The sequence below is a fragment of the Talpa occidentalis genome, unplaced genomic scaffold (assembly GCF_014898055.3).
Source record: "Talpa occidentalis isolate TD23 unplaced genomic scaffold, MPIMG_talOcc4v2.1 talOcc4.11, whole genome shotgun sequence".
Taxonomy (NCBI): Eukaryota; Metazoa; Chordata; class Mammalia; order Eulipotyphla; family Talpidae; genus Talpa; species Talpa occidentalis.
In genome coordinates, this window is record NW_023601104.1 from 70,555,847 (window position 1) to 70,572,589 (window position 16,743).

The 16,743-nt window shown below is 34.0% G+C and overlaps 1 protein-coding gene across 1 annotated transcript in view; it reads right to left on the minus strand.

Moving 5' to 3' along the window:
- The window catches only part of KCNH5 (potassium voltage-gated channel subfamily H member 5), a 234,971-nt gene that overhangs the window by 66,000 nt on the left and 152,228 nt on the right, over positions 1–16,743 (minus strand). The window contains exon 8 of the mRNA XM_037501979.1: positions 7,930–8,129. Coding sequence (XP_037357876.1) covers positions 7,930–8,129 — 200 coding nt within the window. The remainder of the gene's footprint in view (positions 1–7,929; positions 8,130–16,743) is intronic.

Consider the following 16,743-nt stretch of genomic DNA (forward strand, 5'->3'; position numbering starts at 1 on the left):
TCTAATTATATATGTTATATATTTCTATTAAATAAACACTGTAGAAACAAAAAGGATTCTATAAATACTCTTCTAATATTTATTCACCCTTGGTAGAAAGGATAATAACAGAAGCATGAAGCCATACTGGGGTCATGATTATATTCTTTGGCGCTTGCCCACAAAAGCAACAATTCTAAACAGAATGGACTGACTATTTTAATGCAGATTAGGGTACCAGTATGTTCCTGTATAGATTTATGTGTTGTTATTTATTTTAAAGTCAAATTTTTAATTAATGTAAATATTCAGTTGAAATTGTTCTATGGCACATGGAAGGTAAAGGCCTCATACAGTCAATTAATGTCATTTAATTAATGAGATATTACTAGTTAATGAAATAACTAGATCTTTGTTTTTTTTTCTCCATTCTATTGTTTCCATCTTCAAATTAATTATTTGACTACTCACACACAGGGAATTTCAGTTTTGTTATAAAATAGGAATAGTTTATTTTCCTAACTAGCTTTTAAATCTAAATTCTATTGTTTTCTGTCTTTAAAAACACACAGCTTCCTGACTTTCTTATTCATGTCTTTTCCTTTAAAAAAAAATTGACATAGCTCCCAGTATTGTATTTTCAGCATAATCACAATTTGGAATCACATGTTAATCTATGTCAAAGCCTAGTGACAGAATGGTGAGAAAATAATTACAAACTGGCCCTCAGAACCATGCTAAAGTATTTTCAATCTGGTACATAAAAAGAATGCCTTAATAACATTCCTACAGAGAGGTTTGAATCATTAAGGATCTAAGTCATACAATATTTCCTATTACTAGAGAAAAATTATACTACCTACTACCTGACACACAAAAAGCATACTAATTATCCTATCAGCTAACAATAATATAGAGATCACATTCAAACTATGCGAAAAGCTATGAGAAACAACATATATGATTGAAAGTTCTATTTACTATCACAGGAAATATTATGTAAAACTCTTTTATCTATTTGTAATGTTTCTAATAAACCCAGGATCATTATTTCATTTAACTTCTGACATATGAAAGAAAAATTAAGAGGTTTCAGATAATGTCTGCCTTCTCATATAAGATCTACACTTCATACAAAGATGTAAACCTACTTTACCTCAATAAACAATTTGGAAAAAAAGATCTGCCGTACAGCTAGAAAAGAGAACTGTCAATAATAACTGAATGCTTACTTTGAAATATTCTGGTAAGTAACAACTGGGGAACACCATTGTACATGACAATAGTTAAAATTCCCTTGCCATGTTTAGGTACCAGTAGAAAGTTAGAGTTTCAGGTATTTGGGGCATGATGTTTTCACCACAGGCTAAAGAACAACTCTTTACAATGATCAAGGAGGCACAGACTCCTGATGTAACAAGCAAGTTACTTAGAGACCACTAGAAAAACATTTCAGTTTCCCATAGGCCTGGCCTGGCTTAGCCCCATCAGATACTCTGGGGCCTCATAATTCTTTTAAGTGGTATTTGTTCTAAAACTTTGGGGGAAATATGGGTAATTTAATTTTTAAAACTACAATCCATAGAGGTGCATAAAAAATTACTGGAAGTAATTATAGAATTAGTATAGAATGTTAATCTATAATTCCTTTTATGCAGGATCTCTTAAATATATGTATCTTAAATATATGTATCTGAATTGCAAAACAGATGTGCTGTATAGTAGTACCTCAAATCATTCAGACACAATTATTGTGCAATCTTAGAATCAGGACTTGTAAGTTCATTTTGTATGAGTTTCTGCTGTATCCTTCAATAGCAGGGAGCTAATTTCCTCCAAGGACTTATACCACTGCTTTTTTAAATACTTCATTTCTTTAAAATACCCAGCTAGAAGCTGAACATAATATTTTATCTATTGCCTGTTTAACATGTATTATATTGGAATGATTATTACCTTTTTGATCCAAACATAAGCAGTACTTTTAATGTTATCCTCAGAAGAATTGAGCTTCCTAGCTATACTCATAAGACGTATCACAAGACATACATAACACAGCACACTGGCTGTGTTACGCAAGGCTTTGGTTTTTGCAAGGCTTTGGTTCAGCTGTGCATCATCAAAAAATCCTCTGAGTATTTGAGTATTGAACCAAGAAAATGATGCCTTGTATGAGAATGTCATCCCCGGTTTCCTCTTTAGGAATGCAAAGAAATATTTAGACATGCTTCTCTAAGTCATATATATCATTTATATGTAATTGATTAAAAGGAAGTAACTTCAAGTTGTAGAAAAAAATATACTGCCAACTATATTTGGAAGGAGTATAGTACTTTGACAGACTTACTTAACAAAATTATGAAATTACTTATGAAATTTTTAAATATTTATAATCTCAATTTGTTAAAATTCCAAAGGCATAAATCTGTCTGAATGATTTGCATAATTCAATGAGAACTTTCAATACCATGGTACCTTCCTAGTGGTATTTTGTGCTTATTATAAAATATACAAATGAGAAAGGAAGAACAAAGATCTTTTTCTATCAATTTTTTTTTAAACTACATGTTAGGGAAAAAGGCAAGGTAGTAGAAAACAAAAATGATAAAGATTTCAGCTTCATTTATAAAACAAACTAAAAAAGTCCATTGTGATGGGAAATAATGTGTTCCACATAGCTTTATACAAGTTGTGTATTTTTTATACAGCACCAAAGGCAGAAAATAAAATCACAAGCCATTTACTTCATTTGAATTATTTCCCAGTAAAGTCACTTTAAACTGCAGGATATATATTTTTTTGAGCTTTAACTGCCTCCCTTTCTATTTTTCCCCCTTAATCATCTTCTTTTACTTTTAAAGCCTTACTCATTTCACCTATTTCTCAATCTTTTCAGTGCACAGAATATTAGCAAGTAGCAAAATCCAGAGGATGGATTTTGGTTATTACACTTAAAAAGAATCTAAAGCAGCTATAGTAATTAGCAGTCAATAAAATACTTTCAACTAAATAAAATTAATCTAGCTGCTGTTCTATATAAAAATATTGCCTAAAACAATCTTTCTTGATAGAATTGCTATAATCTCCACATCAGTACTGGTTTTAATGCCACCATTTGTATTAGATAAAGCATTATTCGTATAAAACAAGTTAAGACTGAATTAAATCACAGTGATTAACTTGCTTGTAGCTTACAGCTGAATTTTAAGATCTATAAAACTAAATATGTGGAAATGATAGAAGGAAATCTCTATAATTGGGGCAAAGGTTTTTCTCTAATTAAATGCAATGCATCATTAAATTCTATTGTACTAGCACCTTAAATATATAACTGTTTAAGAACTAATAAGAGAAAAGAAGCATTAGATTAAAAATATTTGACTTTGTACATTACATTTCAATTGTTTGTAATATATCTCATAGCTAAATCTAATACCCACCATTAATAAACTATTTGAAAGAAACAATAAAATGTGATAAGAGACACAGAGTAAGACAAAGTATATGATTGAGTAATGTAAAGAGGTCTCTGATACCAAATCTGGGGTAACTGTTAAAATTCAGATGCTGTTTATTAAAGCTATATCCTAAATTATATCCATATTTCTGAGATTGCAACTAAAATAAAAATTTATATGATTATTGTCATCAAACTTTCATTTATTTTCTACTCTTGTATATTAGTATATTCGATCAATTTCATTTTGTTATCAAAAAAGTATAGTATAGATGAATATGATAGAAAACAGAAAGAAAGATAGAGAGCGAGCACTATTATGAAGGTCATGTATGTTCACCATCTGTGTGCTAAGAATATAGTATAAAGGTAAAAAAGGTGTCAGCACAGAACAGTTATTGGATTTTACAATAACCCAGATAGGACATAATAGTGACTTGAACAAGGTGACAGTAATGGATGTGGTAAGAACTGAAGGTGAAAACAGGTTTGGGGGAGGTTTTAACATGAGGGTTTCTTTTCTAAATAAAAGGACAAAAGAATAGACCTTCCATTTATTTCATTAAGGAAGAATGTCAGTGGAGCAGGTTTATAAGAGATGATTAGGAGTTCATTTCTGGACTTCATTGGACAAGATAGTCAGCAGGACAGCAGAGTCTAACTCAAGGAACGTATCCAAAATAAATATGAACATTTGGATGACGTTAGCATACATTTTTAAAATCATGAAATAGTATGACATCAGTGAAGAGAGTATAGATAAAGAAGGGGAGAGGCATAAAGATATTTTCTAATGAAGCAGAAATGTAAATATCCCCAAATTTAGGATATTATCTTGTTCAAATTGTTTCCAAGAAATGCCCTATCAAATTACACATCAAATTACAGAGACCAGAATTACATGATATTATCAGTCACAACAGCCTTTGCTAAGATTGGGCATTATTTTCATTCATTTAATATAACAACAACAAAAAAATGGTTTCTTGCTGTTTTAGTATTTATCATTACAAATGAAATAAATTATTATACATTTATTAGATTTCTTTCCTTTTCTTCTATAAGTTGCCTACTTACTCTGTACTCTCCAGCCCCCAATTTTTTATTATTTTTGTTGATTTACAAGATAATTTTACAAATTAGGGTAATTTTTACTTTTTTTTACATGTGATACTTGTTATAAATGCTTTATTTTCATTTTCATGTTTTATTGTGAGATGTTTTACATTTTTAGCCAAAGGTATTTATCTATAATTTTATTATATACTCCATTAGTTTAATATGTAAAGACATAAATATGTTCACTTATTATTTTCTAAAAGTTTATACTTACTTTTTACATTTAACACTCAGTCCTTCTGCTATTTATGGTAACCCATGCATGGTGATTCTCATTAAATATTTTCTTAGATATTTAGCTCATTTTTTAATTATATTAAATAACATATCAGTTCCATCATTGCAATGTGTCTTTTACTCATCTTCAGTGCTCATCCATAGTGGTCTAGTCCTGAGATCTCTAATTTGCTTTGACTACAAATTCTTGTGTCTATGTTTTAAGAGTTTGATATTGAATTTTAAAGTTATGTGTTATAAGTACTATTTATTTAGTAAATAACTGAATGCCTAGCAGGCATATGGGACTTCTGCTCTGCTTGTTAGATTCTCTGCTGAGCCAGAACTGCATGTCAAACTTTCTTCTTGTCCAATATAGATATGGTATGTAGTCTTAAAATGCATCTTTAAATTAGTGGGAATCTCCTAGACCTCCATCCCAGGCCCAGCTTTGTTACACTTTGCATTTTTTTTTCACTGTAATTATTGTTAGTTATTGCTAATATTTATCAATTGGAGGATGGATTTACATAGTAAACTGGGAGAAATCAGTAAAGTCATGGAGAAATTTGCTATCATTTTAAACTTCAGATATGTTTTATGCATGTACCACACAACTTTCATCTTTGCCACAGTTATTTGTATCTGCCTCTCCTGTCATTCAAAATTTTTTGAAGTTTCCTCCATTCAGTTTAGAGGCACATCCTTGACTTTTTTAATTCACAAATTATTTTATTATGTGTACTTGTTTTTCATTTGAATTAAAATTTAACTTCATTTTTAGTAATAGCCTTCCTATCTTTTTTTCCTATTACTCTATTTTTCCTGGATAATCTACTAATTAGAGGTACATTTCTGTGACCACAAATGAATAAACAAACAAAATCCATGGAAAGTAATGGGAAAACAGAAAATGTTCCCTGGTGCATGGTGTTGGCACTTCCAGCTATACCACGCGATTGCATTGTACCTTAACTGCACTATCAAGCAGGTAACTGAGCAGGTCTTTGAGGGGAAGCTTGTGAGAATCTACTCGTTTCCATTCCTGAGCCAATCCAATGTCCAGGAACACAAAGCATAACCTCAAAAATCTACCACAAACTGCATCTGTGGCATTAAGTTCTAGGTGAGGCTCCTTTCTAAATGTAAAAGGTCATTATTCCACCATTTTACTGATGTTTTCTGTCATCTTCTATATGACACCATTGAATTTTCTAGAAAGCAAAGCTTTTGACTGAGTTGGTGATTGACATATCTCAGTTTCACTGAAAGTGAGTGTCAAAGGACACCCTACATTTGATGATGTCTTAAACAGAATCTCACTTACACCCCTGAAGATGATTCTAAATCAGTCTTTGGAAATCCTCCCTACTAACTGTATATTGCCTAGATGTACATTAACCAAGTCCCACAGAAATGTATCTTTATTCTCCTCTGTGATCATATATTCTACTTCAAGTGGCTGTAAAATTAATACTGCATCTTGCAAAATCTCCTCCACAGAGTTACCCCTGAACATCTCACTTGCACTGTCTCTGATGGTCTCCCTCTGTGCTCTTACATTCCATACCCATTCCCTATGCCTTCCCTCAACACCCGCTCTTGGTAACACTTGATCACTTTAAACTACCTACTTGCTATGAAATTCTCCTAAACACCTACTTGGCTCATCTGCTATTTTTTTTTTTATTGAAAGATGCTAACTGAGCAGATCTTAAAGAAAAAATTCAATTCAACCCCATATTATCAAAATAAATCAAATTTGTGGGAAATGGGCTATGAATGATCCCATTATCATATGTCAAAAACCAGTATCCCGGGCCTCCCTAGTGGTGCAAGGTGTTAAGCACCGCACTATGAAGCAATCTACAGCCTCTGCAGTACAAGTTTGATCCCTGGCCAGGGAGCTACCCACATGGCGCAGCAAACCTCTCCTGACTCGCCTGCTGCTCCGCTCAGCAGTGTATTTCAGTCGATTTCTGCCTTTTCTGTCCCCCGCTCTGTCTCTGGCGAATCCTCTCACCCCCCCGCATCTCTGGCCTGTACCCCAGCTCTTGTATGCATAAATAAATAAATCTTTAAAAAAAAAAAAACCCAGTATCCCAAAATAACAGTCCTCACAAATGCTTGTAAAAAAAAAAAAAATACACTCAATGTTTTTTCTAAAACTCATGTGTGCAAGTCCTATTTGCCATTCCTGCATTCGATGTGAATCAACTGAATGTAGAAAGTGACAATTATTTTTAACTTGGTTTTGTTTATTGCAAGGAGGATGTTGGATCCTTCTCCCACAAATACGAGATCAAAAAAGTTAAAAGAGCTTCCAACTCCCTGGTGGCGCAGTGGTAGAGCTCTGGGTTGCAAAGCTGCCCTCAGCCTCTGCAGCACCAGTTCGATCCCCAGCCATCGGGCGAGGGTCCCACATGGCGCGCAGACCTCTCCTGCCGCCCACTGCTCCCCTCAGCAGTGTATTTCATTGGTCTGCCTGTTCTGCTCTCCCCTCTGGCTCTGGTGAATTCTCTCACCCTCTGTGCTTCTGACTGTACCCAGTGCTTGTATAAATAAATAAATAAATCTTTAAATAAAAAAATGAAAGAGCAGAAAATACAAGCAGAAAATTAGAAATATCAAATGAATGGAGAAAAGGCAGTGTTTTATGGATTTGTGTAAAAAGAAAAGGAGAAAATAAAGAATTTAAGTTACTTTATAAATACATGAAAGGGAGGGAAGATATTTAAGTGGAGAATAATATAGAATATATATATAATACAAGGAAGCTTCTGTATAAATTTTAAATGGGAAAAAAAGCAAAGAAGAATCATTAGTAAAACTCTAGCAAGAAAAGTGGCAGCACCATTAGGGTCTTAGAGGAATGCAGCAAATTAAGTGGTAGCAAGAGAGTTTTAAGAAAAAGGAATAATTCATTGTTTTCAGGGACCACAATTTCTAATTTAAATGTGATGACTATCATTAATTGGTAACTAATGGTTGAGTGCTCTGAACCTTCTAAGTACTCAATAACATGACTGACAGACGGTTACTTATGAAATACAGAGTGACATTTATGTAGCAATTATGCAAGCAATATGAGCATGGGATGGCAACAGTCATCTGAAGGTCCTACTGAAACAATAAATAACAACAAAAGTAACCCATACCTTCTCTGTGTCGATGCCTTTTGACATGGACCATGTAGAGACAATATAATCCATGACTCGTTCGCTAAGGCCTTTGGGGACCTGATAGAGTTTCAGAAAGTCCCGAACATTATTCAGCATCTCATGATATCGGTTGGTGTTGGCGTACATCTGCTGGAAAATTGTGGTCACATTTCCAAAAATAGTTGCATAAAGGAGAGCTGAAAGAGAAGGAATGATAAAAATAAAACAAATATCCCAATTGAGAAAAATAATATGAATATTAGCCAAATCAGTGAGTCAGTCGACCAAGATATCTATCAACTTTTAGGAGTAAGTGCATTTCAACCCCTGAGAAGAGTGACTGGAATTTGGGATCCACTCTGTAAGTGTTACCTTCAATATGATAAACATGATTTTATGAGCAGGAACCACTCTTATTAAGGTGACAAAATAGTCGGGGGTTAACAGCTTTCATGAGGAATTAAATGATCCAAAGTTGTAATTTACTTAAGAGAGTCTATCCTGATGACTAAAGTCATCCTTCAGCCTTGTCCTCCTGAATGAAGCCTAATGACTTTAAATATTCCTGGGATTGATGATCCAGTTTAGAAATGTATATGCTCCCTCACTACTTGCTCCATCCAGCTGTTGGAATACTTCCCTGCTTATAAATATTTTTGACAGAACATCAGAAATGTATGGAGTAGAGACAAATTAAAGTATGCATTTTTAGAAAGTTTTGAAAATGAACAGGACTGGAATTAACAGCTAAATAAAACTAAAGGAGTGCCTGAAAATTCCAGTTTCCCAGTGCTGGAAGCTTTTTGATTCCACTATTTTAACTAAAAGTAAAACCACAATGTAAAAACAAACAATGGTGCAGACCATTGTTTCCTACAAATGGGAAAGGGTTTTTTATGCCTCTGAAGTGCCATCCCTCTTCCTCATCCTGTATTTACCAACTCTTCCCTTTCCAGACCTGGTCAGTCTACTAATGTTGACCTGACCCTACAAAAGTTTTATCCTGTGCCTCTTAGTATGCAAATCAACATTACCCCAAAACAAGCAAAAACAATGAGTTCAGCCCAAACTGTTCACACCGCCAACTTTAGTCATACAACACCCCTAACCTACCCTGTCTCTTTGATTCCATTTCTTTAACAGTAAGCTCTTTTGAAGGGGGGGCAGAACACTAATCCCCTTAAAATTTGGTAAACACAATGTTTAGTAGCCACACACATTCCATTAAGAATTTATCCAAAAAGTAAAATATCAGATATGACAATGATCAAGATAATTATTAAGACAATGATCCAAAAAGTAAAATATCAGATGCAACATCGATCAAGATAATTATTAAGACAAATAAGACAACGATCACTTGCATTCTACATCCTGCAAGCCTTTGAAAAATGACCCCCCCATCCACAAAGATAGGTTGCTTCATTTTGCAATTTCATCAACCAAATCCCATTTGATAGAAATGGTATAAAATCAAGCTGGTGAGGCATCTTAAGATTCTGAATCTACTTTCAGAAAATCATTTACAAATTTTTAAGAACAATTGTTCTCTGAGTACAACAAATTATAATTTCACAACAGATAGCTATTACTTTATAAGCATTTACTCAGTTTTCTTCCTATTATTTAGGGATTTTTGATGCCAATGAAGGACAGTTTTTAAGATAGTTGACATTTTGTTAAAACTGAGTAGGGAGGCTTTGTGCTGACATTTCACAACCAGGCTTTCAAATCTTTGAATATTTATATTTAAAAACAAAGCTGAAAATAGAGATAATAACAGACACAGTATCTCTATTCCACTATTAATGGTATTTAAAACAGAAAAAACATGAACAAATTAATGATACAAGAATCAGGAATTAAATAAGGAATTTTACATTTTCAGAAAAGGGAAGTAAGAATTTTTGCTTTTAAAATAAATGATTATTTTAGGGATCAATAAAATAATGCAACAATCATGTTTAATAGTTCCTAGCTCCTACAAGCTATAATAAAAGTTACAGCATGAACTATTATTTTCACATGTTTAACTTTTGGCTCCTTAAAATGTTTGCAAGTGCTATATTTGCAGAAGTGTCTTACTACTGCCTTTCAGTTTAACGAATTACCACAAACATTTCATCTTTTTCATTATATATATATATATATATATGCACACATGCTGCTCATATTAAAGCTCACGCACTAAAATAGCAAGAAAATTGCCAATGTGCTAAAACTTTGCAGCCTTAATAAATGAAGAATATATTGATAATTGACACCCCATTGTTTGACATATATTACAACCATACCCACCTCTGTTGCCCATTTTCATGTAAGTGTGGTGTTCTATGCTTGGTAGAATTAAACAAGGACATAAGAGATTATTTAATGTGTGTATATATACATATATATACATATATATATGTATATATACACATATGTATATATTTGAAAGAGCTCTAATATATATATTAAACATTTGAAGGAGCTCTTATTAAACTTTGAAATAAGTCACAAAATTAATATAAAAGATTCACATATTTCTACATGCAGCTTCTCTCAATGGTGAAATGTTACACAATTATGGTTATTTATCAAAACCAGGGAATGGCAGAAAACAATTAACCAAAGTATAGACTTATTCATATTGCCCCATAATTTTATATGCACTCATTTTTTTGGTGTAGTTTTATGAAATGTTACCACATGTATGTATTCATATATTTGTATTTTTTTACAAAGAAACTATTTTGAATGGGATGCCTTATTGTAAATATGTCTACTTTACAAGTAATTGCACTAATTCATTAAAACTTGGTAAGTCCCATTTTACATGCTCTTTTGAAGCCTTTTAGCCTTGAGTGAACTTAGGACAAGATAATTTTGCAAAATTATCATATTTAAAAACTTGGTTATTCTGGCATACACACCAGCAAATATCTTACATAAAGAAGTCTTATTTTTGTCACCAGAGACAAAGTGGGAAGCAGAGAGCAGAACAGGCAGATTGACTGAAAGACACTGCTGAGGGGAGCAGCGGGCAAGTCAGGAGAGGTCTGCTGCGCCTTGTGGGTCAGCTCCCTGGCTGGGGATTGAATTTGTGGTGCAGTGGCTGAGAATAGCTTCTTAGGCAGCATCTTAACCCCTTGCACCACCAGGGAAACCCACGCAAAGGGATTACTGTGAAGATAATTAGAGTAGATAAGTGATGGCATCAGATTTTCTGACATCCTTCCATTGAAAAGTTTCTGTCTCCCTTTCTCTAGAATGTAGGCATAGTCTATTACTGCTTGACCAATAAAATATGGCAGCTGCAATCATATACCAGTGCCTGACCTAAGACATGAAAGATCTAGAAACTGGCTATTCCTCACCACTGGAACAATTACTTTGGAATCCAGTGTCCATGTTGTGAGGTGCTGCAGGCATGCTTCCAGAGAGGCCCCATATGGAGGAATCAAGGCTACTGTCCAAAAAAAGCCTTGGCCAATTTCCCAGTCAAGCATTAGTCTTTGACTCAGCAAGTTGAAATATCAGTATGAGGAGACTTTTTGGTAAGACTTAATGTGATGCCAGTGGTTAACCATCACTTACCTTTCTGCTTGTATTCTTATTAACAGCTAAGATATGAAAGAAAATGCCCCACAATCTACGGTGTACAGCACATAGTTTTACATAAGCTCATCATCTGTGTATGTGGCTGAGTCAATTGAGAAGTATATACTTCAGACCTGTTCAAGTCACTTCATATGACAACAAATTGATTAGGAATAAGTCAAGCCCTCTTAGCACTAAGTGACAAATGAGTAAAATAAATGGCTGTCTTTTTTTCTAAAGCACTAAGGTTGATAAGTTATGCAACTATAACAATATAAACCATAATTAAACAGATTTACTTTCAAATGCTCAAGGTACCTGGGGGAGGAGGGTGGTGAGCCCTTATGATGCACATCAGAGTCCAATAGCACATCTTGGAAAAAAGCTTTTTTAATGATATATTTCATATTTTAAAATTGGAAAAAACTATTAAAAATATAAACATTAAAGCTACAAATAAATGTTTAATTTTTCTATGCAAAAAACAGTTTAGAATATTGATAATGGTATATAATTAGTCACAAATCTCATTTTTCATTCAAGCACTGCTGAATTCAGTAGATGCTTATCGAACACATTATATGCCAACCACTTCACTGGCCAGTAGATATGTGATTAAAGCAACAGCCATAATCCCTGCTCTCAAGTAGTCTCACTACTTCCTATAGAAAACACTAGTCTTTAATTCTCCCAAATTTCATTCTTTTAAAGAAGGTTCCTTTTGATAATTTACAAAGTCCACAAATAAATGAGGTTAAACAATTTTCAGAGTCAAACAAAAATCTGTGGTTAGCTAATTAATTGTATCTCAGTGTTCATACATAAAAGCTGCTCCTAAAAGCTACGTAAGCAGATAGGATGATGGTATCCAACTCTCTGAAGAAATTAAATTCTCTAGTCACTTCATTTTGTTTGCTCCTCAGTTCAAGCTGCACAATTCACTTCTTTATAAATGATTTGTATTCTTTAGGCTTTTTGTGCCTGTTCATGATGATAGTTCAGCATTTTCTTTTCCCAATTCTCTTCTTTTTATAAATCCTGGCAACTAAGCATTTCCTTAGATTGAGCAATTTAAAATATTGATGTTGCAACACATTTCTGGTAACCTTTAAGATCATGTAGGTGGTTCAACCACCATTTCCATTTCTATTTATATTCACTGAAGTCCACACTTAACAATGATAATTAAGGTGTAAAGAGAAAAAATTTCCATCAATCTATGATTGCATATGTAGCATACAGACATTTTAAACATTTGAAATAATTCCCATTAGCCCTAGGACAATGTGAAGAGATTGATCTTCAGAAGCCTTCAGTTTCAAAGTCTTACTCTCCTGCCAGCTTTCTCATGGTAGCTCCTGGTTTCCTTGCTTTTTTGTGGAGACCCTGATATGTAAGCTGCCATTACACATCTACGAAAGAGTCAGATATTTTCTCTTTCTCAGGCTTCACTTAATCCATGCCATTATTCCATCTAGTACCTGAGCTAAATCAGGTACTAGTCAATCATCCTATTAGAAACTAATCTCATTAATTACTTTAAGTACTATATATAAAAATTATTTAATATAGTATCTATCTCATGAATGTTGCAATTTTGAACAAGGAATTCCAGGTGATATGAGTTGACTGAATCTTTATCTGATTTAACTCTCAACTAGTAAGATGACTTAGCACACGAAAGAGGCCATTTACAGAACTTATCAAATTATTGCATAACATTAGATAAATTCCACCAGCTCATAACTGATCCCCTGAATAACATAACAAATGACTACATCAACATTATCTCAACAATTATATGACAAAGATTATTAATATCATACCTATATCATTGTACCATATAATCATATCTAGATGCCCTAAAGAATCACTTAATTTTAGAAAATTAAACATGGGCCTCCCTGGTGGTGCAGGTGGTTGAGCATTTCACTGTGAAGCTGTTCACAGCCTCTGCAGCGCGAGTTCGATCCCCGCCGGCGGGCGAGAATCCCACATGGTGTGGCAGAACTCTCCGGTCTCGCTCGCTACTCCTCTCAGCACTCAGCAGTGTGTGTTTCGTCAGTCTACCTGTTTTGTTTCCTGCTCTGTCTCTGGTGAATCCTCTCACCCTCCCGCGCATCTGGCCTGCACTTGTATAAATAAAAATAAATCTTTAAAAAAAAAAAACTAAACATAGACATGTTAAACAATTACTAATGTAACATCAATGATGGAAAGAAAAGGAATGGAAAGCTGCAGAAAGCATATTCATTCCAAATATTCCTAAAAAGTTAAAACAAGTAACAAAAACATCTAAAGGATCAAAATAACTTGGTGGGTCTGCTAGGCTTAGAGGGCTGCTTAAACTGCCATTCTGGCTATCCACTTTGGCCTTTCAGTACAAAGTCCTTTGGCCCAGTCAATCAATTACCTAAACTTAAAGAATGCAAACTACCAGACCCTGCAAACCCTCTCAAGTTAAAGGAGAGCAGGATGCTTAATTAATTCGCTGGGACAATGAGTATACTCAGGAAGCAAGACCAGGAACGCTGGGGAGACTGATATGTAACTTTGCATCCCAGAGACCAATCAACAGAATGCCTTGTTAGTAAGATGGGAACCACGAGTGGGGGTCAGAAGCTTGATTTCGACCTTCAAACATGGGCCAGAAAACTAATCTAGATCCTCAGACTCATTTCCCCAAAAACCCTAGATAACCTAAGCAGACATTCGCTTCTAAACTTTGGTTGAGTAAAAACTTCTAAATTGCTTATTGGGCCCATGAAAAGTTAAATTTCTTATTAAAATTAATTAGCCAGGTAGCAACTATAATGTGGAAATGCAACTTTCTTTGAGCTAAATTCCAAACCTTAGATTTCTGATAAGAATCTGGAACAGGCAAACTGCATAGGCAGAACGGCGACTTAAAGCAGCCCTTTAAGCCTAGCAGATCCACATAACTTGATCTCCACTTTACCTCCATCATAGTCTTTATGTATTATGTATTTTCTTTTTCCAATTCTCTTCTTTTTAAAAATTCTAGCAACTAAGCATTTCCTTAGACTGAGTAACCAATTCATTTCTAATGAATCCTCTCTCTAATTCAACACAACTCATTTAGACTACTAATAAAATTAGTGTAGTCACCTTACTTCTATAGCTATAAAGTTTTTGTAACTTTGATAGATAATGGGCAATATAGAACAATACCTCTAAATTAAGGGGAACAATGACAATGAATCCTGACCTCATCATTTCAGTCATTTATGAGTCAAATAAAGTTCCCAAAATATATCACCATCAGACAACTAGAATCAAGAAATGATTACAATTGTTTGTTATCTTTGCCCAAGCTCTCTCTGAGCATCCATCTTTTCCCTACCAGTTATATACCTATTATTTTTCAGAGCCTCCTTCTGGTAGGAACATAGTCCTGGTTGTATATAGTTGCCCAGTAATACAAAGACAAATCAGTTAAAAATACTTTGGATGGGAGCTGTCTTCGGTGCTAAACACAATCTCAAATGAGGGCACAGCTAAATATGTCAGTTTTGATACATAATCCTCTTCTCCATGTTTTGTAGGAATCCTAAAGCCAGCTTAAAAGAAACAAAGGAAAAGGAGACATGAGGGAGTTGGAAAATAAAAGGGCATGTAGGCAGAGGCTGCTGGTGACACACAAGCCCTCAGGCATGCCAGAGGGAAAGGAGATGCTTTAATTTTGACATTTTTTTCAAAAATCATAATCCTGTATCTCTAAAACACCAGCAACAATGTAAACCAATGTTACCTCAATTAAAAAAATTCATAGTAGCATTTACAAAACCTAAAACTCCAGTTCAATACAAATAACAAAAGGAAAATAAGATATAAGTATATAGTAGGTGATGCAAAGCTCAGGCACCAACTAAATGTAGTTGCTTGAGGGAGCCTAAGCAAGAGAAACAGAACTACTTCCTCAGTTAACCAATTCGAATCATGACAAGTAATGACTCCTTCTTGTATTGTCACTGTTTTGGAGTGGTTTCTTACACAGTAATAGATAACTGATAGTTAATTTCTCTGTGAAAACACTCCCTTACTTTTTTTTTTTTTTTTAAATATTAAATTTTATTTTTATATTCCCCCATACAATTGCAAACGCCCCATTCTGACCCCAATCCTTCCCCTCCCGCCCCCCACCCCCCAAAAAGTGTCTCTGGTTCATAGTTTTTTGTTGATTTTGATTTTCACTTTCTTATATTCATTTTCCTGGTCCCTTATTTAAGTTTTCTAGATTCCTGCTATGAGTGAGACCGTCCCTTACTTTCTTCTGTCCTAAATTCCATTCACTCTTCAGGGCTTATTATTTCTTTCATGAAACCTTTTCTGATTATCTCAGGCCAAGGAATATCTCCTATTTATCTATCAAACATATCAATACATCACTCTGTAAAGCAGTAATTATATGCCTTGCTTTATAGTTTTGAATTTCTTTAAATTTATGTTGAATCTACTTCCACCTTTAGTTGGACTCCTCCTATTTCTTGGAAGTTACAGTAAGGCATTATAAAATAAGTACACAAAAATGTTCACTGAGTGTTGTTTGCAATGTGAGGGAAGAAGTGAAATGTTCAAATATAATGGTTGGGTGGTACACAGGAAGACAAAACGATACAACAGAAAACATTAGGATGATGACAGGGATCTCTAGGCATGAATCAGAAGAGATTTTTGTTCAAAGAAGACAGGTTACATAGTTCTACTTTTTGTAAGATGGTATGTATCTGTTAGTGTGGGGAGAGGGCAGAGGAATTATTTATGAGTCTGCTATGGTTACCACATAATCAAAGCAGTTATTTAATATAGTAAAGAAGAAAATTTACTATCTCTGTAACATAAAAGGAAAATTTTTGTTTGTCACTTAAGCTGAACTATAATATATGATAGTAGATACTTTGATACACATAAAAATGAATTAGACATTTTTTACTTTGAGAAAATTAAATATTGTAGAAAATTGGGTACACACTTAGAGTTGGAAGATTTTAGAAAGTAAAATACACAGGGAACATGAGTAATGCAAATCTAGCATTTTTAGTCTCCCCATCAACACCCTTGACCTGTAGATAGTTGGATCATTGCATTAATTGATCTCCCATCAGTCTAATTTAGATGGTCTCCCAGCATTCTGTACAGGCCATTCCTTTTTCAGTTGGGCTCTTCCTTCTAGTTATTTAAATATTAGGTCTAGCCCAGTGAACTCAG